This window comes from Oryctolagus cuniculus, chromosome 1 (assembly GCF_051225735.1).
Source record: "Oryctolagus cuniculus isolate XC-2025 breed Fujian yellow rabbit chromosome 1, ASM5122573v1, whole genome shotgun sequence".
Classification (NCBI taxonomy): Eukaryota; Metazoa; Chordata; class Mammalia; order Lagomorpha; family Leporidae; genus Oryctolagus; species Oryctolagus cuniculus.
The window spans coordinates 154163598-154190273 of NC_142867.1; the positions used below are offsets into that span (position 1 = coordinate 154163598).

The window sequence follows — 26676 nt, forward strand, 5'->3', positions numbered from 1 at the left end:
AAAGTTTAATAGAATTCAAGGTAATGTTTGAATATTAGAAAAGATAGTTCAAATATAGTTGTGTTATTATTGGTACGCAATATGGGATACACATGTTTGAAATGTATTAGTGAATCTTTTTTCTAAAGTCCTTAATACATTCTCTTTAGCAAATTCAAGGTAATTTAATTTCTAGCTCCAAACACATTCTAATTCTCAATATAGTTCCATAGCTTTATCCTTATTTCAGGCAATAGAAAATATATATTATGAAAAGATACCCTTAACACTCTTTTTTGTTTGCTATTTTCCATTTTCAAAGCACCTTTCATTTAACTCAGTCTCCTCATTATGTTTAATATTATCTACCCACATTTTGCAAAAACTAAGGTATAAAAACATTTGGCTCCCTCAGAGTCCACAGAAAATGTCATTAAGTTAATAAGATTGTGCCAAAACCACAAAACTACTCAAATATAAGTCTCTTCGTTAACTAATAATATCTAGAACAGACATAATAGGCAAAGAGTTAGCCCATTTTAGTTCTATTTTGAAGACACCACGTGCATTTAAAACTTTCAGGGACAAAAACCATAACAAAAACAAAAACCCAAACCCACAGCCATACCAAACCCCTGAATGTCCAACAAACCTCATACTACTATTCAGTTAGGGAAAAAAGAACACTTCGTATTGGTAGAAAATATTTTTAACCTTATACATTTAGTAGGCATGAGTTAAACATGCTGATGGGACAACTAAACATTTTGGACATACACTGTAGTTTAAGTCACAACTAAGCAGGCTTTGTTACAAAGGATTCCAGATTCCCCATGTTAGTCATCCACTAGACAAAAGTATGAAGTTAAAATCCCTAAGTTATGTGTGACTCACATCTTTTCTTACTAATAAGCCAGAAGATAAACTCATATATACAATGGTGAATCAATGAAAATAAAAAGGTTTCTAGTCAATCAATATGAAATGAATATGAGTTCAGAGAGCGCAGGGTAGGAAACAGAGAATCTTGAAAAAAAAAAATCACATGGCATTTCCAGTGAGCAAATTTTATTAGGTAGAATCCAGTGTATTTACCTCCCTCTGTCTCTTCTAGTAACCTTATTTCTGCAAATGGGATCAGAACTGGAGTCAACCATCTGATTGTAACCCCACCCCTGACACTGACCAGATGAATAACATTTTACTTTGACCTTTCTTCAAAAACATGATGTGCAGATTACCAATTAAGGTATATTATGTGGCTTTAATCATAACTACCAACAGTGAATCAACATGCTAGGTGGTAAAGATGAAATATTATTTGCACAGTGAAATAATAAAATAAAGTGAAACTTCATCCTTATAAACGGTAACACATCAGAAATCACTTAATACACTCAAAGACCATTTCAAAACCTTTCGTTTTGATTTAACACATGGCATGCTTTACGTTTTCAGCACTTCTAATTCTTTTTAATAAGTGTTACAAACTGAAAGCAAGACAGGTAGGTATTAAAAATATATTGGAACATCTTAAAATTACCAACCCTACCAGTGGAAATAAAATGATGGCAATTAAAAGTAATAAAGGTTATTAAAAGTTAAGGCCTCGAAGGCTAAGAAGTCATGTTAGACTGTCAATTGTCTTCCCCACGGTGGGTAAACAGTTAGAAATAAAAAATTATCTAGTAGTTTAGTTGTGGTCAAAGAAAGAGTCAGTGGGGATGGGGAGATGTCAGCAACATGCTGGTAGAAAAAAAGAGACTTACATAGTCTGGGAGGGCAGTGAAATGGAAGGCGTGGTAACCTCGCTCACTTAGTTGTCATTTTTTGATTTTCAATGACATTTTTTTCATTCTTTCGCCTAGTAAAGATGACAGAAGGTCCTAATTTATTATCTGACGTCTATTCCTGTTCCTAGATTTAAGAGAGTTTAACTGTAGACAGTCATATATTCCAAATACAAACACTTTGAAAAAAAAAAAAAAGAAAACTAGAGCACTGATGTTCATGCATTCATTCGTGACAGCTGCATACTCAAACCAAACCTGGGGATTCAGGCAAAGGACTCGCCTACTTAGCCCGGGCTTTTGGTAGGAGGAGGGGATGGCGGATTTGCAGTTTTCTCAGATTAAAGCAGGAGAAGGAAGGCAATCACAAGCAAGAGCTAACTTCTTTCTGAGATGATATAAGCCATGGATGATAAAGAAAGCCTGAATCAAAACATTCCCATGGCTCTGTACCCAAACAGGTCAAAATACACACCAGACATAATAGATGTCCTGTATATTAGATGCTTTCTGCAATTGGCATTGGACTGAGTTTTAGATGCTGACAGAAGGATCATCAATACTTTTATCTGACAGGACCTGGCAGATCATTGGGACTTAGACTGAAGAAAAAAGGGTGTGTTGTAAATTTCTATTTCTGATGTAGAGTATACCACAGTATACAGATGGAGCAGTCCCAGGCTGCCCCTGACATTTCCTCCCATTTTCTGGGCACATGTCACCATGTGTTTGGCAGGTATGCTGAAGGAGCTCTGGAAATACTCGTGAATAAGTAGATGAAGAGACAGCATAAGCCAAACTCCACGAATAAAATCACCTTGGGTTGTAAAAAGCCTCACTCCTATAGCTGATTTGTGTATTTTAAGGAACACGAGTGAGAATTAAAAAAGAACAGGTAACAACGCAGAAAAAGTTTTTTCATAGAGGAAGGGGAAGGGACAAAGGGAGAAAAGAAAGAATCCTGAAAAAAAAACTAACAGTCTAATGCCAAAGTTATCTCCTGGCTTTGCAAATGTTGGTCGGTAACAAAATACCAGAACTTGGATTTCAGTTCTCATGTAGCAGAATATCACATCTGTGCATCTAGTGTAAGACAAATGATTTCCTATTCTCATGCATACTTTCCAATATTCTCTTTCATTGATGCATGGTATATATTCCACTTATTTTTAAAGAAACTATCTCTGGAGAAGGTTTAAAGTCAAAGGTGTTGTATGAAATTTAGCTAGGAGTATTCATAAGATAAAGCAAATCAATGTTTGGTCAATTTCCATTGGCATCTATTCATTGGATTATGTTTATTCTGAAAGACTAATGTGCTGCAAAGGACATTTTAATTATGCTATAAAAGATTATTATTTTTGTTATTGAAGCAGCAGGACAGAATCATCTTAGTTCAATTAAATTTTAAAATTTAAGGCACATTAGCATAACAATGCTGATGTGCTGTCTGCATCTTTGGAGTTTGCTTCATTGTGAGATGCTGTCATGATGGGGTCATTGACCGAGAGTTACTGTAAGCAGAGGACAAAAAGGTGAAGAAACTTCTCTTGACTAGCTCATCGGTGTGATTCAGGAAAACAGAGACGGGTCAGCAGAGTCCGCTCCTTTAGTGTCTGCGGGCCAGCCTCCCTGCCTGCCTGGGAACTGTGCCAGTCACCAGGAGCTTGCTAGTGCCTCAGGAGGAGGGAACACTTCTACCCTGCAGGTACTTAATAACCCATGTGGCTAACTACAGGCCAGGTCTGTGTTCAGGAGAGCCCCACACCTGTCCAATCCATGTGTCAGCTAGGTTTTGTGTCTACCTAAGATGTGTAACACCAGTTACATCTCAAGGAGTGTAAGGACATTATGTAATGTGGATCTGGCAGAGCTTGGTCAGAGACTATTCTTGAGCATCTTGGCCGTTCTGAAGTTATCAGTGGTAAGAAAGAATGGAAAATCTACCTATGTCCAAATCCTAAAACTAAGTTGGTTACTACTCTGAGTGACTTCTGCCTACCCTTATGAGAAAGAAGATCTTTAATAACAGATCCCTACTGAGCAATATATGAAATTGCCTTCTCGTGTTTTTCATATTAAAAAATCTCTCTTCAAACAAGTGAAATTGCTCAGCACTTGGGCACAATGTTTGTCCTGTTGCCCAAAAACAGGCTCTGGAAAGCACAAGTGTTTTCACATTCCTTTCACGCACCTCGGTCACTCAGTGTTAGGACTGAGCAGGGTGGGATGGGAGTGAGCACTCAAGGCCATATGGGTCTGTTGGCAGGAAACTTCTGTTTTCTACAGTCTAAGGAGAGATGTGGGGCCGTGGATTCCAGCTAAGCAAGGCCTGCGAAAGAAGGCCGACTGAATTTAAAGAATGGACTCTTGCTGAGCTCTCCTTGCATGAATCTCTTCCAAGAATTGGTTCTTCCAGGTTTTATTTCATAGGAAGTCACCCCTTCCCCACTTTTGTTTTCGGTTCAGACGACCTGCATTTTCTACTTTCCCGAAGCACGCTGCTTCTCTGGCTAGCCTCTGCCTTCATCACTTTTATTTGTGGGACGCTTGGGAGGGGATGGTAATGTTTAGGGTAGGAAAGAAAATAACTCTTTTTAAAAAAAATTCATCCTATTATGATCATGTTTAGATGAAATATGGGGCTTGCCATCAACGAAATTACAAAACAATTCCCCTGGGAGCCCAGACAGTTCAGCATAATTCATCTATGAAAAAGCAAACTTTAATTGTTAGTCTTGGCAGCCATCTAAGAGACGAGTGAAATATTATCCTAAATATTGCCACGTGCAATAGTAAAATACTGTTTCCTCCTTGCCAGAAGCAGTGCACAGCCCCTTTCAGATTCAGGTTTGGGTCTGGTGATTTAGTCTAAATCCTCTGTTTCCCCCTCTCCAAAACCAACAGAGGTTTTCAAAAGAGTTGAGTTTTTATTAGAACCATTTGCTCTTTTTAAGTTGCCAAAAAGGAATAAGTAAAACTAAGACATTTATATTTGGGTTAAAGTTGATTCCTCAGCTTCATGGAGGTCAATGTACTTAGTCTGTGAACCTCCTACTAAGAAGTTCATTGCAGCATTGGACCAGCCAAGGTTATATGTTGGTCCTATCTTCCCTGCATGTACCCTTGGATTAAATCGTAAGAGTTGGGAGCATGTGGAAACTGGTCAAAATGAAGCACACATACAGCAAATTACATCCTGGATTTTCCAGAATAACTGAAATTTGAATTAATTTTGATTCTGCCCATACACTTGAAATTTGGGGATCAAGTGTCATGATTTGGGCTTCAGGGAGGGGATACTAACAGGTATTTGCAACTGTTTGAATTAAAAGTTCATTGAACTCTGTTGCATTATTTAGTTTACAAGCAGAAAAAGGTGTTTGATAATACTCAAAAGTAGAGGGATGGTCTCTTTCTAAAATTAGAGTGAAGAGATGCTAATCAAATACATCTTTATGTGGCACTGGTTATCTGGCATATTTATAGGTTTTGGTTAAGCATGGGACTACACTAAGCTATTTGCAAATAATTCTTAAAATATGCAGTTTGGCCTGAATGTTTGCACACATCAGGCATAATTCTCCAAGGATATGTTAAGATCACATGTACATAGTATTATTCAGCTTCCAAAATGTTTAAACTGAGGCAGTTAGGGCCCTTAAAAATTAAATGACTTGTCTGGGATTACTGAGAATGTTCCTTATGGCCTGAAGACCAGAACCTCAAATATTAAGTTGATATTCCCTATGCTATGGAACACTATTTTTCATCTTCAGGCATATATAATGACTCTAAGATTATTTGGGAGTACATTTAGGTCTGTAGATATGCTAAAAAATTCTTTGTTATAACTTAAGTGAATGGATTAAAGCTTAGGTCATCTGTAACTTGAGTAAATATTCCAAACATTAGGACATCTGTTTTCTATAATTACTTTTGTTTTATTATACCATATATTATCTGTGACAACAAACAAAAGAACTATTGCTAATAAGACAGTTTGTGGGAAATATAATCTGTATCATCCACTGGAAACATGTTTAGTACTAGTTAATACTGTGTGCAATTACACAAAGACTGCAAATTATAAAGCTTCATATGAACTTTTAGTTTATATAAAGTAACACCTCTTGAAGTATGCTTACTTTTCTGTTTGTGGATGTTCTAAAACCAAAACCCCCAAATTTATAGAATGCATGGTTTAGCAACTAACACCACTGAACTAAAGCAAATTATTAACATATATAGATATATACAATTTATGTGTATCAATTATTATTTAAGAGGAAGTATTCACTACATAATGATTTTATATTATTATATATTTATATTATCTATGTTATTATATATTTATATTATAAATACCACTTAGATGATCAATGGCAGCAAATAGTAAACTAATTAGGAGTTCCATAGGCTGACTATAATTGTGAATTGGTTGATCTTTTTAAAAAAAATTGACCTAAAATTTGGGAAGCCAAGGAAATCTGCTTTAATGTGTAGTTTTAATTTAAAAAAGAAAAAAATCAATTTGCCTTTTATTTACTAAAGCATGAAGCTCTTCGTGTGTCAACACACAATTTGTTTCGTTTGAGAGGTTCTATTTCCTGCTCTCCATTTAAAATGGGGGAAAAAGAAAAATATTTTGCCTGTGACAGAATATGAAAGAAGTTCTCACCCTTAAAACCAGCAGCATTGGTTTTCCAGTCATTAGCGTTCAAATGTCCCGCACGGGATGTCCTGACAATAACATGCTGTACGTCTCTCCAGGTCAGAAACGGACTGGGGAAAGACAAGGTAAGAATCATTGTACCAAAAAAAAAAAAAGATGGGGGAAGCAGAGAGTCACAAGCAAATTAAAAAAGCAAAATTAAAGTGGCAAAGTACTAAAAACAAAGGGTCAGAGATTTGGGTTTGGGATAACCAAATGCCAAATGCCTCTCTTGTTCTCAACATGGAGAATTGACATTAGTTTGTGGGAGGCAGAAAATATAACCTTAAATTGAAGAAATAATGATTGGAGTAGTGTAACTTAGGTGTTTAAAAGAGCGAGGGTTTCCGGTTTCCTCAACAAAATGGCTGCCCATGATGGTGCTGTCATCCTTTGTATAAAATCTTGCATTGTCAAAGGAAGATTACAGTAAGCAACAGTCCAAATGGAAGGCCTCTGGAGCACTCCTGTTACAGCATATAGTTAAGCAACAAAGTACTAGGCCATGTTTCACCTTCTGCACATCTACATGCAAAGTATATGGAAGACTCTCAAGTGAACTCAATTTCCCATTTTTGATGTTCTTTAAAGAGAATATGGTATAGAACTCCAAAGTGGGCTCTAAGGCACAGACAGGTATGGGAATATTCTTAATTTAAAATAAGTAGCTGTACCAAAGTACTGGAAATCTAGTTCATATGGCTGTTAGCACTGAAGAGCCCTACTGAGCAGGAAATGCTATCATTGGAGTTACTGTAGTGCTAATCGTAAGCACACAGAAAAGAAACTCAGTACACATGCACAGCCTTTTATTCTCTTTTAAGGAATATGTATACACTAGAAAGCATCTGATATGAATGTAATTCATGAACAAATGTAATCTGCAAGAAATTCATTCTACTCCAGATACTTATTCAATCAGTCTTGAGTTTTGAAGTGTGATGCTTTTTTATTTAGCTGAGAGATATGATTTTCATGAAGCCTATTTAGTCATTTTCTTTGTTTTTTTTTTTTTTTTTTTATCTACTAACTTCATTTTACAAGGAGTATTTGCAAGAATGGGTTAGAGCATTTGGGGAAGGGGAAGAAGTTACTAATTACTCATTCCTACCATGAGTTTAATCTAATATACTATGGTTGGACACTGGGATCTTTCAGGCAGAGCAAAAACTTGGTATCTTAATTATAGTTAGGGGTGGGTTCTGTCCATTGCCTCACTTTATCTACACTTCTTTCTACCACACTCATCATATAGGGGACTTTGAGTGTGGCCTCCTAATAAGAGGGTCCCAGTGATCAGACTCTGTCTTCTGTACCTTCTATGTGAAATTAACTGCTCAATGTATTAACTTCCTCATGGAGAATGTGGATAATATCTACTTAACTTCTTTGCACCAACTGAATCACTTAAAATAGTGCCAAATCCTTAACCTAGTGTCTAGCACAAAATAAGCTGTTGAGAAGTCATAGTACAACATTTTGCTAAACTTAGAGCCACAACTCTTACTGGGTGACTCAAATATAAAGGGAGCACAGGAAGAAAAGTGTTACTGAGTTCCGATATCTTTTTGTTATTTTGTCATCAGATTAATGTTAACAGAGAGTTAGTGCTACCATTTTTAGTTTTTGGAGTGGTAAGATTGGGTCAAGACTATTTTGCAAGATTGTATTCACAAAAGAACTAATATTAAGTAAATGAAAATCCAACTATATGAACTTTAAGAACAATGAAAACAGAATTTTTCTTTTTTGCTATAACACTTGTAAGGAACCACTTTTAAAAGCTGAGAAGGCATCACTCTCAAGAAGAGGCAGCTTGGCTGACGAATCCCAGGAAACAGAAAAGTTTTGCTTCTACAACAAATGGCATGATTTTGAACTTGGTTGAGTAACCCTGAATTCACATGGCAGTCCAGGCGACTTAATGCACGTCAGGTCAGGGAAATTAAGAAATGACTCACAAGATAATTCTGAACGCTGGTTTCACCATAGATATTTTAGCTCTGCCTGAGAGGTGATGTTTATTTCCTTCCGCACTCCCCACCACACTGGGTCCAGGGCAGTTATTTGGGTGAAGGGCAAAAGCAATCACAAAACCTTAAGCCAGGAAGACACCCCAGTCACTTACTGTGATAAAGCACAATCTTCCCAAATTAACACACACACACACACATATATGTGTGTGTATATATATATGTATATATTTATAATTATTTTTTTCATTTGTAAACAGATGGATCAGAAAACATACATGGATTTGGTAAATATATATAAATCAACCTAGGGAATCTAAAATTGATGTTTAATATGCAATGAAACTTTTATATTTTAAATCCTACTCCTTATAGAAAAATTTAAAAAGTAAGTTTTCCATGTTATCTATCACCAGGGAAGGATTCCTTTGGAAATCTCAAGCATAAGATATTGACATTGGGAGATATATATATTTTCCTTAGTGAACTTTAGCACTAAGAATGGAATGGTAATAGAACACAGAACATTGGTCTTGTACCTTATGCTATGGTGGATTCAGAGAGACTCCTGCATTCAACTCAGCCTGAAGAAATGAATTACTTGTTCTCATGCTCTAGTTGCAAAAACTAGTTCCTGGATTGCTTGTAATTAGAAGGAACAAATAGCTGCAGGAAACTGGAACTGTATGTGGAAGTAAAGTATTCAGACGATTTTCCTCTGGTGTTTGATGCTGTGCAACTTCTGAAATGATCTACCAAAAAATTTCCTGAATTTCTTCAAAATGAAGCCAGAAAGATAATTAGGAAAACCAATGGATTTTAAATCAGTGGATCAGTGATGTTTCTACCTGTGGCAGATAAGGGATTAGTGCAGGAAACAACCCTATGTTAATTTTGAAAGACATTAAGCTTTAGCTATTCTTACTATTCAGAAAGGATACTTGTGTTTGGGGAAGTCTGATTTATATCCTAGTTCTTATTTGTATTTATAGCTGCAGGGATGATACATAAGTGGATACGAGTCAGACCACCAAAGACATGATTAATAAATCATATATGAGCAAAATCAGAGAGGCAAGGTTGAGTGCCCTTTGCAAGGAGTGACCTAGTCCATAATGTTAATGTAGTACTCTCTAAAACTTAGTCCTCACTGGCAAATACCTTGAACCCACACATCTCAGGCTTCTGATAACTAAGAGTGCTCTAATTTCCAACAACAGGAGGACTGAGCACCAAGAGCTTTGGGGTAAGCGGCTATTGAGAGGTCAAAAATCTAACATACCTGAAGAAAAAGAGCAGCATTTCTCACCCATGACCCGGGTGACCACCACCCCCTAAAAGCCACATCCCTGAAAGCTCTTCCTGGAACTATTTCCAGATGTCCTTTAAGAACAACATGCAGTAAAAGGGCAACATTTGTAAATGTCTGCAAGATCTGGGTAGCTATCGATGATCTTTCAAAGCAATGAAATGAACATGACTTTCTGGGGAGTTTTGTATATGCAATCATTTCTGGTTAAGAAGTTTTGCATCTTATATTGACCTTGTAATAATAATGAACATTTACTGAGGACTTGGTTAGGGCCAGGTACTGTACTGAAAATCATGTGATATATAGAATATTCTTATTTCCATTTCATAGATGACAAAACTTGGGCTGTGCATTACACACAGTAACTCAAGTATACAGATAGAAAGTGGTACAGGTAGAATCAAAGAAGTTGGACTTAGCCATAAAACTTATGTTACCGATCACTCTGTAATGCTGTTGCCAGATGGATCCACAGGGGTGAAATAGAGATACACACATTGTTTTGTCAGGTAATTCTCTCCCATCTGGATAAAAAGTCATGAATGGCCTAACGGCCACACAGTCTTTGTATACGCATCATCTCTCTCAACTCTGTTGATTTTTGTTTGTCATAGTTTTTAGTCTTTAGATTATTGAATCTTAGTCTCATTTGTTGATTCTAGAGGTCTAACTTGGGTTTTAAAGACCTGGCATTTACACACTCTATCAAAGTTGAATACAAAAATACCACATCAGAAAAGTTATTTTGATTTTATACTATAATATTTTATGTACATACTATATATCATATATCACTATTATATTAAATTATTTTATACCATTTTATTAGGAATTTGTCACCTTTCCTGTCATGGTATCATTTGGATGTGGCTCATGGCCTGATTAGGTGATTCTTCTCAATGAATCTCAGTTGAACCTACCCTTAACTTGGTTTTAAGTTGCAAAAACGAGATCATTAATGATACTATCAGTACCTGGCATCTGAATTACATTGTTGTTCTGAGCAGTCCAAAGTATTTCATGGACCTAACATTAGGTTTAGAAGAAATAGCACATTCCCAAGAGAGATTTTGAGTGCTACTTGTTGGGATTCTATATGCTACTGCTAGCATTTAAATTAAAAAAAGGGAAAAAAAACCTCTCATCAAGAGCTTTCCCAGATGTGTGAGTGTTAGAATAAATTTGTATTTGATGATCCTTAACAACAAGGACCAATTTTAAGTCTTGAATCACTGATTCACCTGCAATTGTTTTTATTGGCAAACAACAATTTTACATATTTGTGGGGTACAATGTAATATTTTGATACATGCATAGATTTTAATCATCAAATAAGAATAATTAGATCTATCACTTCATATAGTCAAGATTTCTTTGTAGTGTGAACATTCAAAAGTCTTTCTGCTAATTATTTAGAAAAATATAATGTTATTGTTTACTATTGTTACCCCGCTGTGCAATAGAAGACCAGAAGGATTATTTTTACCATAAGAAAAAATGCTTTTTGATTCAATAAAAGTAAACCTTTCTGAGGTTTCATTTATGTGTGTATATTTTTCAATTAATTAATTATCAATTAATTAATTAATTAATATGCTTTTTGCAAGTACTTAGACATAACTATAGCTTCTGAGACATAAGAATATACTAAATGAAGTAAATCTTTGAGAACAGGTTTTACTATTACTCTCATAATCCAACTCTTTGAGGACAGAGGTCCTGCATGGTAAGTTAGTGCACAGTGATTCCTGTTGTTAATTTAATAATTAATTAACACTCTTACGTATGACATCAGTGATCACCTGAGGTTCTTGACATGAGCTGCTTAGGCTATGGAAGTCTTTACAATCCACAAAATCCTTCTGTAGATAGACAAGGCCATAAGCAAAGTGGAAGTTCTCTCCTCCCTTCAGAGAAAAGTAAATCTTCCTTTAACGACCACTTCTTTCTACTGGGTCTCACCCACAGAGGCCCTGCATGTAGGACACTTTTTGCCACAGTATCTTGGCTTTCCATGCCTGAAATGCTCTCATGGGCTTTTCAGCAAGATCAGAATGCCTTAAGGGTTGATTCTGAGGTCAGAATCACCTGCACTTATTAAAGAGAAAAAATAATCAACTTTCCTCTTCACCCCCAAAATGGATCTTTCATGATATGCAATTTAGAGGCAACTGATAAAAGGCACAACAGACACATGTTTCTACAGAAAGAGAATTTATCAATAAGAGGAGCAACAGCAAAGCCAGAGAATGATAACTGTTTCCTACGCAGGACAAACTTTAAATAAGAGTGATGCTGTCTAATGTTGTATTATGTGGACAAAATCAATGGGAAAATTGCATGATGAATCATGATCAATATATCTGACATGAAATATTCAATAACAATTGAAGATAAAACCAGTCTCCTTCACGTTTCTGAAAAGTGTATACAACAGAAGTGGGAAGAAGTAGCCAGAAAATTGTCATTATAGTGATGCTAAAGAAATCAGCAGTTATGGAAATGGTCTCAGTGCGAGCAGGAACACCAAAGATGAGAGAGGGAGTATTAAGAGACTGCTGAGATTGGTTAGAAACACTACTCTGATGACTGTCAGGACATGCAAGTGATGATTTAAGAATAAAATGCTAATCATCCAACAAAGGAAATCAATCTTGTTTTGCCAGGTGATGAAGAACCTGAAAGGATCGCAGGTTGTCAGTCTCAGGGGGAGCTGGAGTATTCACTATTGGGGGTGCACTTATTTTGTTTTGTGTTCTACCTTAATTCAAAAGTCCCACGTCTACAATTGAGTTGTAGTATTGGAACACATGGTACTATCTCAAGCTTTGGAAATGCGACCTGTATTGGTGTCACTTGGACACTCACTTATGAGTGAGTTCACACCTGAACCAAAGAGGAAATGAAAGAATAGGGACAATTGGTTCAGGACCACTCAAGGTAAATTTTTACGAAACCATGCTCTTATTACCAGGATTTAGTCAAAGCCAAGGTATAGAAATTTGGTCTCCAAACAGACTGAAGAAAAGAGAGATCGTAATTTACAATGGAAAATTTTATCATTTAAACTGAAGTGCCTTCTTTTCCTTATAAATTCTGGCTTAACAGTGTAGATGTTTGTTATTACACATAAAAGGCCACAATCACATTTTCTATAGCTCTTACAAATGAGTGATATTTTGTGTGCAAGACCAATTATCATTTTCTTGAAATACTTTCTTGCATAAACTCTTACAGAATAAAACTAGAGGACTGGTTAGCCAGAGGGACGCTAACTTGAGAAGGCATGCATTAAAATCAAGTCACAGATTGAAGTTTCCCACCAGCTCTCCCTTGTATGCTCAATTCCCTCTGACAACAGTACTCTGAATGTTACCCTAAAGGTCTCTCTATACAACTTGCAACCTGGAGTCTAGGTCTGGTCCTCATCTTTATCTCCAAGATTTAAAATCTTGAGTTTTAGGCAAAATGTAACCATATGAGCATTTCCTCTCAAACTTACCCCACTAACCAGTGAGGAACACTTGCTCACTTCCCCTCGTTCACTCAAATTGTGCACTGTTCAAGGACTTGATATGGACACATATGCAATTGTAGGCTGACTCAGTTCTGGAAGAACTTGTCACCCCATTTTTTCTACTTCTCATTCAAAACTGTTTTCAGAATAATAATAAATGTGCCTCTAATCGCATGAGAACAGTTTCCATTATGCCTCAGAGTCAGGAAGACCTAAGAGAAATCATGACTTGTTACTCAACAGTTTTGTAACACTGGACAGTTTACTTTGTCATGGGGAGACAATAACACCTAGTTTGCAGTATGGTTGCAAGAATTTGAGATAATGAGTACAGGTTTAGTACCAATAATTTGGAAATCGGAAGTTCAACGTGCTCCAAAATCCAAAACTTTTTGAGCCTCTACATGCTGCCACAAATAGAAAATTTCACACCTGGCCTCATGTATGCGTCTCAATCATAAAACAGGTACACTAAAAAATAGTGCTGATATTACCTCTGACTATGTGTATGTAAAACATAAATTAATTTCAGGTTTAGACCTGAATGCCAACCCGTAGCTATCTCATTATGTATATGAAAATATTCCAACAAGCTTAAAAAAAAAATCCAAGCTCTGAAACACTTTTTTGGTACCAAGTATTTCTGTTAAGGGATACTCAAGCTGTTTAAAGAAGTTGGTACACGGCATGTTGCCAAAGACAAGGATCATTACAATTTATTGAGATTGACAACCTACTATACTATAAGAATCAGCATTACTTCCTGTATTCACACTAGCGTTTGATGACTTTCCATTTAATGAGGCGAAGTTTTCTTAATGTTCTCAAACTTCTATTTTTTTTTTTTTTTAGTTTTGCTAATAGAGTACCGAAATATCACTTTCCACATAGTGGCCTATTTCTGTTTAGTGTAATAATAATGCTAGGAAGATGTATCAAAGGATCTGGTTTTAACAAGCTCATGGTGTAGGAGGCAGAGTGTCTGGCTGGGGACTGAGCTGCTGTACTCACTGTGTTTGTAACAACTCCTCTCTCTGTGGGAGATCATGCATCTTGATGGTTGGCCATTTGAAGTTGTGATGCTGCAGAGCATGGAATGTTCTTTGATTTGATATCAGAATGCTTTATAGTATCAAAAGCTAGAAGGAGGACTAAAAGCTCAATTATCCACCTAAGTGAATTGCCAGACTGAAGAAATTCTTTTGATTTTTTTTTACATAGTTCAGAGATTTTCAGAGTTATCACTTCCAAAGCCAGCAGTTAACCCTCAGAAAGGCAACAACAATGGTGCATCTTTGTTACGCTGTTATTCTAAGTTACATTTATAGTCTTTGTCTCTAATTTTTCCCCCTTATATATACAGATCAAAATGATGCTCAACTATATACCATTGAAGAAGCATATTTTTAAACCAGATTTGCTAATATTCAGCTTTAATTTTAAACTTTAATGAAAATCACTATATATTTTGGATTCCACAATTTGGAGTAAATGTTATTATGACTACTTTAGAGACCTCTGGTTTATTACATCAATTCCTGACAATCTTTCCATTTATTATGCATCAACACTAAAAAATATTTTTTAAATTACATACTACATTTACAGACAGGAAAAGATCAATGAAGATTAACAGAAATCTTTTATAAAACTTTTGGAGGCCAGTGCTGTGGCTCACTAGGCTAATCCTCCGCCTGTGGTGTCGGCACCCCAGGTTCTAGTCCCAGTCGGGCACCGGATTCTGTCCCGGTTGCTCCTCTTCCAGTCCAGCTCTCTGCTGTGGCCCGGGAGGGCAGTGGAGGATGGCCCAAGTGCTTGGGCCCCTGCACCCCATGGGAGACCAGGAGGAAGCACCTGGCTGTTGGCTTCGGATCAGTGTAGCACACCGGCTGTGGCAGCCGCTTGGGGGGTTAACTGACGGAAAAAGGAAGACCTTTCTCTTGGTCTCTCTCTCACTGTCTAACTCTGCCTGTCAAAATAAATAAATAAATAAATAAATAAATAAATAAATAAAATAAAAGCTTTTGGAGATGTTTCAAAGAAACCCATGGCTGAATGGCTGATGTGATTGGAACAAGGAAAATCTTTTTTTTTTTTTTTGAGGAAAATAATTTTTTTTATTTATTTGACAGAGTTAGACAGTGAGAGAGAAAAACAGAGAGAAAGGTCTTCCTTACATTGGTTCACCCCCGAAATGGCCGCTACGGCCGGAACTACGTGGATCTGAAGCCAGGAGCCAGGAGCCAGGTGCTAACTCCTGGTCTCCCATGCAGGTGCAGGGGCCCAAGCACTTGGGCCATCCTCCACTGCCCTCCCAGGCCACAGCAGAGAGCTGGACTGGAAGAGAGCAACCAGGACAGAATCTGGCACCCATATAGGGTGCCGGTGCGGCAGGCGGAGGATTAATCAAGTGAGCCACAGCACCGGTCCTAGGAAAATAATTTTTAACTTTGTTTTCCATTGGCTTCCTTTTTTGCATTTGTTGAGATGCTCCAACTGTGTTTTTTTCAGACTTTGATAGTGAGGGATACACAAGAGAAAGAGTTCTGCAAATAAAATGTTTGGTCTACTGGGGATTTTTTGAGAAAGATTTAAGTTTTCCTTGCACAAGTATTTCTAAATCTGCATCAGTTTTTTTTTTTTTTTTTTTGGGTGGGGGGAGATGTAGATGTGATGGTTAGAGTGGGGAAGGTATTAAGAAAAGACCAAGAAAATAACATCGACTTTGAACTTGTAGCTTTGTGCTTCTGAACCAACATCTTAACTGCCAACTGGTAGATTTCTTGCAGTGTGAGCCACTCTTTCTTGCAACTGAAGACCCTTCCTCAAAGATGATCTCTAAAAGTACAGTGCAGTGAATGCCCACTGTGTGCCAGGTCCCCTATGAAAACCACTCTATATCATTATTTCATCTACTCCCTGTGGAATCCTGTGAAACAGGTAATACTATTCCTTTCATTTTGAAAATAAGGACATCAAAGTACAGAAAGTTTAATGACCTGTAGAGATTCACGTGATAAACAAGAGCTGAAATTTGTCCAGGCAGAGCCTTAGCTCTGAACCACTCCACCATCATAATCCCTTGGAAGGAAGAATCAAGTCAGTAGTTCTTACAGGCACTAGCTCCCTCTACTTGTGATAGAAAGGGTAGGGAATGATGCTCTCTTCACCCAGCAAAAGCACTTTCAATGGATCAGGAAGGAATGGGCCTGGAGTAGTGGCCATCATCTCACCCTGCAATGGCAGATTTCAGGATGCGTTGCTTGGATGCTAAGCAGAGTTAAGACAGCACCACTGCCTTTCGGAAGCCAGGTTCTCACTGACAATGGATTTTTTTTTTAAAGGAAAGGGGATAGAAACAGAGGAAGAATGGAAGGAAAAAGAGAAAATAAGCATAAAAAGAGAGAAGGAAGAGTCTAGAGAAGAAAAACAAGAATAATATTGGGCTTGTGGACACCAGTGCAGAGAAAAGTATGCATTAATTAAACAAGCAAGCTGGGAAATGTAAAAAAGAGTACATGGAGCATAAAGTGGGATTAGTAGAAGTAAAGGCTGCACAGGAAAGACATTGGTACTCATATGGATATGGCAGAAATGTTACCGTGGGAAACAGACTTGAGGACGTGGAGTACAAACCTGGGGATCTCCTGAATACTTTTTAGAAAGGATATATCCAAAAAGGACAAGATGATCTATCTGGAGTACAGAATCACACAGATCCAACTTCCGAATACTAGCTTTGTCTCGCTCTGAGGACTAAATTACTGAGTGCACTGTTTACTAAATGCTCTACTGGGTGCCTAAGGAACTTTACTCCACTTAATGCACAGATTTAAATGTTAATGTAAGTGTAAAAAACATTTAAAAGGATGAGGAATTTAAATTTATATAAAACAGTATTACAAAAGCTATGAATCAAAGATTTTAAGAAAAAAAGAAAGAATTGAGAGAAAATCATAGTAGTGTTCAGATAACTGAATCCATTTATTTCAGGAGAAAGAATATAGAGGATTTGTTTATGTAGCAGATATAATTTAATAATATTGGAATATATGTCATACAAATAATATATTTTTAAGAATGCACATACAATTATTCTAGAGTTTTGAAAGAAAAGTTGGAGATTTACTGGGCCAAAGGAAAATCTCAACAGTTGTTCTAAGGAAAAACAATACTTCAAATGCCACTGATGTTGTTGCCTATCTAACGTTATTCAGCCACAATGCAATGGGAAAAAAAGTCAATAGTAAATCTCTATAGTCATAGAGTTTATTAAATACTTAAAAGTACTCTTAAAAGTATTCATTGTCATTCTGTCAAAGAGGAAGTAAAACATCATTAGACAACAATGGCAGTGAAACAAGTGTAGTGAGAAGTAAATTTACATCTTTAGAAATTTTGTCAATATAAAAGAAAAGGTAAATGAACTGCTTTTCAATCAATAAGATTCATAAAAAGGAAAGAAATTAATGAAATAAAAAAGGTGAATGGGAAAACAGCAGTACTATAATCAAGAAAAACAGTAACAAACAATTTAACCACGAAAACACCCACAGAATAAACTAAATATTAGGGCAATCATAAGAAGTCATATGAGATTTTTATAGTAATAACAAATAGTATATGTGATAATTACCTAATAAGTATGAAAGTCTTATGAAGTGGACACTGTTCTGGAGAATATAAATAGAAACATTAAAGAGAAATAATTAGGGCTGGCATCATGGTGTAGCAGTAAAGCCACAGCCTGTGATGCTAGCATCCCAGATGGGCACTGGTTTGTCTCAGCTTCTCCTCTTCTGATCCAGCTCCCTGCTAATGGGCTGGCCCAGTGCTGGATGTTGTGGCCATCTTGGGGGTGAACCAGTGGATGGACAAACACTCTCTCTGTCTCCTCCTCTCTCTAACTCTCAAAATAAATAAAAGATACATAAAAAAGAAATAATCAAAGAATTACTTTAAAAAAATTAGGGGAGTCCAGGGGCCGGCACTGTGGCGCAGTGGGTTAATGCCCTGGCCTGAGGCGTCAACATCCCATATGGGTGCTGGTTCGAGACCTGGCTGCTCCACTTCCCATTCAAGTCTCTGCTATGGTCTGGGAAAAGCAGTAGAAGATGGCCCAAGTCCTTGGGTCCCTGCACCCATGTTGGAGACCTGGCTCCTGGCTTTGGATTGGCACAGATCCGGCTATTGCGGCCAACTGGGGAGTGAACCATCAGATGGAAGATCTCTCTCTCTCTCTCTCTCTCTCTCTCTCTCTCTCTCTCTGCCTCTCCTCTCTCTGTGTAACTCTGACTTTCAAATAAATAAATAAATCTTTAAAAAGAAAAATTAGGGGAGTGGGGCAGAGAATTTCCTTCAAACTTACAAGAACAGTGGTCCTAATGGTTTCCAGGGAAAGACAAATTGCAAATTTCAACAATTAATTTTGTGAATTTAACATCACCTGATACCCAAAACTTGAAGAAAACAAGGCTGGTTTCAAGGTCAAATTAACCCAGGTCAAGAAACCCGACTCTCCATTTACTATCCTTGCTAATAAATTCTAACTTGTCAAACAGTGATGGTGAAAAATGAAGTGAGAAAGCATTAGATGAAAATGTAAGCCATTACTTAATAGACTGTGAGGTGGTGATAGGCTTTCTAGTCTAAGAATTTTCCATTTGTGATCCATGAATTGTCCCAAGACACAGCAGCCTGTTTCTTGGCTATTTGAGCTCATTTTTGGGAAAACATATGTAGCTTTCATCAGCATATTTAAGATTTGCCAGGAAGTACCAAAAGATCAGTTATGACCATCTAATTGAAGAATTCATAAAGGACACATGTATTTGACTAAATAATAATTTAAGAATATAGATTAAAGCTTTTTTTGTCAATGCACTATGAAGAAAGCTTGAAAGCAAATGACAAGTGGATATTTACAATAACCATGGGCAAGGAGTAATATTTGGATTATACAGATGAACAAAACCAGTAATGATATGAAAGAGTATTAGGTGATTTACAAAGTATTGACATTGCTACCTTTTTGAGTGACTTTTAAACACTTTTGAAATTCAATTTGAATTGATTTCTATAACTCAAGAATTTCTCATACTCAATATTTAACTAAATGGAGCCAGCACGCACAAGGACCTGAAAATTTCTTCAATCTAATTTTGCTTGACTGCAAGATAGAGAAAACATTATTTAGTCTAAAAGGATGACTAGAAAAATACTAATGAGGAATAATAGGATATGATGGGAAGACTATATGCAGAGTAAAGAATATTTTCACATCAAGTATGCCACAAATATTGAGACTATTTGAAACTAGCAAGGAGTTATTGCACTATTTCAGCAAAAAACAGCTGCAGAAATTTGATTGTGTAGGGAAACTTTCATTATATATGTATATATATATGTACAATTTATATTAGTTTTACAAAGATTGTGTATTATTTTGGTAATAATAATGTAATTTTTTTTTGACAGGCAGAGTGGACAGTGAGAGAGAGAGACAGAGAGAAAGGTCTTCCTTTGCCGTTGGTTCACCCTCCAATGGCCTCCGCGGCCGGCACGCTGCGATGGCAGCAACCAGGTACTTCTCCTGGTCTCCCATGGGGTGCAGGGCCCAAGGATTTGGGCCATCCTCCACTGCACTCCCTGGCCACAGCAGAGAGCTGGCCTGGAAGAGGGGCAATTGGGACAGAATCTGGTGCCCCGACCAGGACTAGAACCCTGTATGCCGGCGCCGCAAGGCAGAGGATTAGCCTAGTGAGCCGCGGCGCCGGCCAATAATGTAATTTTTAAAAACTAACCTATTGCTAATAATCTTGGTGGTCATGCAATTTATCTTCTCAGCATATGTCACTGTAAAGCAAATATTTATTTGATTGTAGATGTTACCAGTAAATGGAATCAGTGGAATGTTTGGAAGCACCACTGGTATGAAAGTCTCTCCATCTTTGGGATTCCCAAGACTGGCACATTGCTTTTGAAACACCAGCAACACGATATGATGGGTCACTTTTAATTTTGCCAAATAAGGTCAGGTTCATTTCATAGACTTAAGAAAATTTCATGCCAACAGGGTATAGACTTTCAAAATCAATTAAAAACACTCCTTTATTTGAAAAACACTCCATTCCACTCATTGCCATTATTCTTCTCCTTTCCTGGTGATCCTGGACCACTGTCACTGAATAGCACCTCCACAGATCAGACGGTCTCTGGGCAAGCTTCCAACGTTATGATTCCTCAGACAAACTGATCATAAGTACTTTATTTTTCAGGTATGGGATTTTTGTAACTGAGAATTTTAGCCCAATGAATATGATACAATTGAATACATCTGTTATGGAAAATGAGGCTATTACATGTCAACTCCAACAGCACCTAAATTCAGAGCAGCAAATAAGAATTCAGCATGACTAATATGATCACTCCTGTATCATACTCATTCCAGGAAGCTCTCTGCATTACTCTTTCAAGTCTTTTGTAAATGTTTCCAACAGCTAAGTAACAAGTAAGAGAATACATCTCCCTATCTTGAATTTCACTCAAATTCTCTCCAGTCATCCCAATATTCCCTGGTTGTGTGTTCAATGTTTCAGAAAAACTTGAATGTCCACAGAAGATAGAAAAAGGTTTTTCATCATATTGCTGACCAGATGAACAATTTTAATCTGAAACAATGCCAATTTTCAACCTGCTTTCAATTATATATAAGCATGTTTCTAAATTTGCTGTAGGAATACAAAATTATTCGGTATTATTTAGCCTTTGAAGGCTTGGTCATGATTGCAAGCAGTATGGGATGAAAAAGATAAAATATTGCTAATATTGACACCAAACAACAGCTCCCAGAAATCAAGTATAAATTGGTTCACTTTTGTGACTCCAGTGGAAGCAAAAGTGCTATCAGTTCAGTAATGATTTTACCTTATCTCTTTTTATTTGCCATTATTCCTTCTTTGCTACCCTTACTCCATCATCACCCTCTACCACAATACCATGCTTCAGTTCATCTTTTTCTTCATGTCTGGTATTGTTATCTTTAATCTGTAGTCTCTACTGGAGTCAGATTCAAGGATCCACATATGTTTGTGTTCAAGTTGCTCTCTATTCCTGGTAGTTTTGGAACAGGCCAATGCATGCTTTGCTCATAGATATACAAGGAGAACATAAAATATTTCATAGAAAATGCACATTATCTTTTAATTCCATTTTCCATGAAAGTTTTGAAGTACACTTGTGTTCAAGTTCTTAGCACAGTGCTAGTAGCCACATTCTAAGTTGCATCAAAACCACAATGCTAAATATTTGCAAATCTGACTTGTATTACCATTTCAGAGATATTAAAAAATGGCTATTTCAAAATAAAGACATTATGGTAACAACCTGCTTTTTCAATGAATATTTCCTCAGCATATCAATCAACATTAAAATTGAACTTGTTGGTACCATACCTCATTAACTACAGACACTAATACTCACTCATATTTTTGAATAGCCATAGCAAAAGCTCTCTCCCTCAATTTCATTCATTCATTCACTCTACACATAGATGTCAAACATTATTCTTGGGGCTGGGGATGTTGCAACATACAGCTTAGAGTGGTTTCTCTTTGTGATCTATGATTCCTTGCAATCGAACTGCTTGACTTATTTTGAGGGCTTCAAAATATGCATTTTTAAATCAGATCCACACAAAATGAATCATATGAACACAAATGTTGAAAAAAGCCTTTGAAGTATAGCAGAAATCTCTCTCATTCTGAAATGTCTCCCTTAATTTTCCCTGCTCAAAGTATTACCTTCCTTCTCCAAATTCATGGCCTTTTTAGTTCACGGTACTCATTTGTAATTAACTATGTCTTGTTGCAGTTCCTAAAATAGAAAGGTGGGGATGGGATTCTGGCACAGTGGGTAAAGCGGGCATCCCACATCTGAGTACCAGTTCAAGACTTGGCTGCTCTGCTTCTGATCCAGCTTTCTGCTAATGTACTCAGGAAGGTAGAGGAGGATGACCCAAGTACTTGGGTCACAGCATCCATATGGGAGAACTGGCAGTTATGGCCACTTGGGCAGTGAACTAGCAGATTAGATCTCTCTCTCTCTTTGTATTTCAAATAAATAAATGAATTTTTTTTTTAAATAAAAAGGCAATGTGCTAGGAGGTGAGCTCTGGTGTCACACTGAACTCAACCTCCAGAATTTTCACTTAGTACTGGCACAAGTTTGTTATTCCTCATATTGTACATCTGAAATATATTGATAACACCTACTTTAGAGTGCTGCTTTGAGGATAGGATTAAAGAGATTATCCATATAATCTCAGTATTTGGCATACAGCAAGTATTCACTGAGTGTTACTGATTTTTTTCTTTAACTCGTATTTATCCTTTTGCACTACACAGTCTCTGTACAATCCAAGGAGGCCAATGTTAAGAAGACTCTTTTACAGGATGTCACAGTCTGATGTGCTGTTATTTATATTGGTTAGGAATGACACTCGATAGTCATTTTCATTTGTGTATCAGTAAGTCTACAAGAAATATGTATGCCCTGCAGACTTGTTGTTTTTCTGGGATACACAAAAACAAAACTTTACCTTACTTTTGGTTATTCAATAAGATTCAGCAAATAGAGGAAGGTAAACCTAATCAGCAAGAAATAATGCAATCTGATAAACGTACAGTGTTCCTTTGGTGTTGCATGTTCTATGCACAGGTGCATGTTGCATGCACATTCACAATGAATGTGTTCCTTGGAGCTTTCTACATATCAAATGTCATAACTGACTTGTTGATGTCAGGACCAATAAACCTTATATGTCAGTGAAATAACATGATTTTTAATTTATCACTTATAATTCTTTTATTTACTTTTTCTGTCTTCTGAGTGGCAAAATGAATTGTGATTAAAATAGAATAAAATAGGAACTATCTAAATATAAAAACTAGATTATTTTGTCACTACAAGCAATAATCATGCTCTCCAGAGCTAAAGACACAAAACACCCCATAACTTTACAAGACAAACATGTCCTGAAAGTAAAAAATCATAACTCAAGACAATGTAGGTACAGGCCAGGTGGATCCAAAACTCAGCCCAAGAACACTCGGCCTATAAACAGACTTGAAGTTTAACAAGGTTTTACTATAGAACTTAGGAATATACCTGAGTATCTTGTGTTACAAAGACAGTAGTAGCTGGTGAGGCTATCAAATGAGTCATTATGGGGAATGTCTTTTAATATGCTTTGATTAAAGTGATTAAGTTGCAGGCTATGAAGTGAAATCAACAGACCTGGGAAAAAAGTCATTTCTGTGCCTAGAAAAATGACATGTGATAGTATATAGGGTATTACCCCAGGTTCTATCAAGAACAACATTTTCATGGTGATAAGTAAAATCTACAAACATTTGAGACTAGATCTAAATATTAAATTTTACATATTTCTTGTAAATTCACTAGTACATCAGTGGATTTTTCTAAGCAATTTTATCAGATAACTACAGAAAGAGTAATGTTCTGTTAACATAAATACCTAAAGCATGGGAGCAGATGAGCAGTTTATAATGAAAATAAACCCATACTCCTATTTCTTTTTACTTTTGAAAATGTAAACATTCTCAAGTCATTTGTAATGTTCACAACATGTGATAAGCAGCTCCTGAAGCTTCACTAACTAGCTGGTGTACCAAAGCACCACCATTAACTTCAGGAAAAATCTGCTACAGGCTTAGTTTCAGGACCTGTAGGCCCAGGGATCATCGTAAGGTTTTCATGCTTGTGCTAATTCTCAGAATCCCATGGGAAGAATGAAAGATATCTAGAATGGTAAATTTATAGAATTCCACTAAAGTTCAGCAAAGAAACTAAACCTCAGACCTGATTTTCTTCCTTTTCTCCAAGGTACACATCTAATTCATTCCCTGGTTGTACCTGCAAAATGCACATCAAATCTACTCACTTTTCTCCATCCCCATTCCCAGTGCCATAGCTAGGCTCCCCTAATTTCTCCTGAACCTCTGAATTTGTTTCAAAAGGTTTACATGACTTGATCCCAGGAAATTTAGATAATATGATGAGATTTTGTTTTTATTTGACAGATAGAGTTAGACAGTGAGAGAGAAAAACAGAGAGAAAGGTCTTCCTTCTGTTGGTTCACCCCCAAATGGCTGCTACGACTGGAGCTACGGCGACCTGAAGCCAGGATCCAGGTGCTTCCTCCTGGTCTCCCATGCAGGTACAGGGGCCCAAGCACTTGGGCCATCCTCCACTGCCTTCCTGGGTCACTGCAGAGAGCTGGACTGGAAGAGGAGCAACCAGACTAGAACCCGGCACCCATATGGGATGCTGGCGCTGCAGGGGGAGGATTAACCAAGTAAGCCACGGCGCTGGCCCCACAATGAGATATTTCTAACATTTAACACTTGAAAATATTTCACCAGGTATAGAAGGAAAAGTTTGGGGATTGAAAAAAGGCTAAGAACTATTCTTCTTTAAAAGAAAAAAGAAACTTCACTATTACACAATAAGAATAACATGCTTTCAGTGGGCAACATTTTGAAAAATTACAACTAAGCAAAAAGAGGCAGGTAACAGTCCCCTACGAACTTTTCTGTCCTCAGTTCAGTCTCTGAACAACTGAACTAACCCACATGTTTCTTAGTTTCCTCATCCAGGGAAAGCAATGGAAAACACTGGCTAACTCCCAAGATAATACAAGGTGAATGAGCCCATTGACCAGGGATTTTCCAGTTATAATGGCCATCTTTGGAAGCTGTACTGTTTGAAATCATTAGGTAAGGTACAAAGTTGAGTCCGGAGAAAATTGGCTTCTACATAATTTGAACTTGAGAAGTGCTAGAGGACAGAGTGTATTGTCTGAGTGTACGTAGACATAACAAAGCTATTTTCATGCGCAGTCCTGGCAGCAGGCCCGTGGTAACTGCTCTGTGGGTCTGGTTACAATTATTTCACTATAGGGAGTTATCCAGGACAGTACATCCCTTTTCTGTCCGCTCGGCCCCAAGTGGAAATTCGTGCTGTTTTTACCTCACAAATCTTTTCAGTTCTCTCTGATTACCTTTTAATTCTCCTCACTCTCCTCACGCTGTGTTCATGCCAGAAATCTTAGCTACATCCTAAGCCCAAACAGGATTCCAATCCACAAGACACGGAGAGCATGTCCAAGGCAGGCATGCGTGATACCTGCTGCTTACTCCTGTGCACAGGGCTGGGACACACAGGCCTGCATTTCTTCCTGTTTGCGCATGTGCTTTCTAAGTTCCAACTGAAATAAATACACCTCTCCTGAAAGGAAAGAGCTGGAAGGTCTTCTCAATTTTACTTCCATAACCAAATACATTCATGCTTCCACCCACTGCAGCATTTCATACAGCTGAATGTGGCCCTCGGGAAAATTCTTAATGGAACGTTTTATACTGAAACGTGTTTTTAATTAAAATGAAACAGAGAAGATAAGACTAGTTTACAGGATGTCAGGACCATGCTTACTCCAATATTTAGAAATGTTTATGTCCATCCAATCCTCCTATGTGGCTTTCCTTAATCATGCTCTCTTCCAGAAATTTGAAGCCCCCAAGTGAGTTATGTTGATTCAGAGCTGGCTTGCTACAAATGCAAGACTCAGCTGCCCCAGGTACGAAGTTCCCACAATAACTGTGTCCCAAATACTTTGCCAATTTCCTCTACTTTTCCTGCACTGGAAATATACTCAGGCAAAACACGCTTTAATGAAAAGTAAGACAAAGGCATACAGTGGCTGATCAATCAGAACTGCATACAATGTGTACAGAGGAATGTTTAAGGTTTACAAGAACGTAGATGGTCTGTTTAATTTTCTGAGAAAATAATGTTGAAGATGACTTTTTTAAAATCAACAGCACATGGGGTGCCTCATCCTTTGGCTCAACTCTTCTGTAACTTTTCACATTTGACCTTTCTGTGTCTCACATGAGCCCTTCCACTAAAGATAAAAGATAGAGGGCCTTCCCTCAGAAGCTGCATTATGTTATGTCACCCAGAGGAAGCCCAGTGAATAAGTCAACAGAGATGAGTTGAAGCAGTGGAAAGTGACTAATTAATATAGCAAGAAGGGGGCCGGCACTGTGGTGTAGAGAGTAAAGCCACTGCCTGCAGTGCCAGCATTCCATATGGGCACCAGTTCGAGCCCTGGCTGCCCCACTTCTGACCCAGCTCCCTGCTGATGTGCCCGGGAAAGCAGTGGAAGATGGCCCAAGTCGTTGGGCCCCTGTTCCCATGTGGGAGACCAGGAAGAAGCTCCTGGCTTCGGATCAGCCCAGCACCAGCATCTGGGGAGTGAACCAATGGATGGAAGACCTCTGTCTCTCTACTTCTGCTCTACCTCTCTG

The 26676-nt window shown here is 37.5% G+C and overlaps 1 protein-coding gene across 4 annotated transcripts in view; it reads right to left on the reverse strand.

The window, feature by feature from the left end:
• Nucleotides 1–26676, reverse strand: part of PCSK5 (proprotein convertase subtilisin/kexin type 5) — a 442208-nt gene that overhangs the window by 209647 nt on the left and 205885 nt on the right. For 3 of the 4 annotated variants that reach the window (XR_001793338.4, XM_051858772.3, XM_008256582.5), the window contains exon 10: nt 6451–6554. Coding sequence is in view for 2 of the 4 variants with exons in the window: in XM_051858772.3 (XP_051714732.2) it covers nt 6451–6554 (104 nt within the window). In the remaining 2 variants the exon portion in view is untranslated. Of the gene's footprint in view, nt 1–1748; nt 1844–6450; nt 6555–26676 lie in introns of those variants that run through there. The other variant, XM_089336653.1, reaches the window with a different exon arrangement.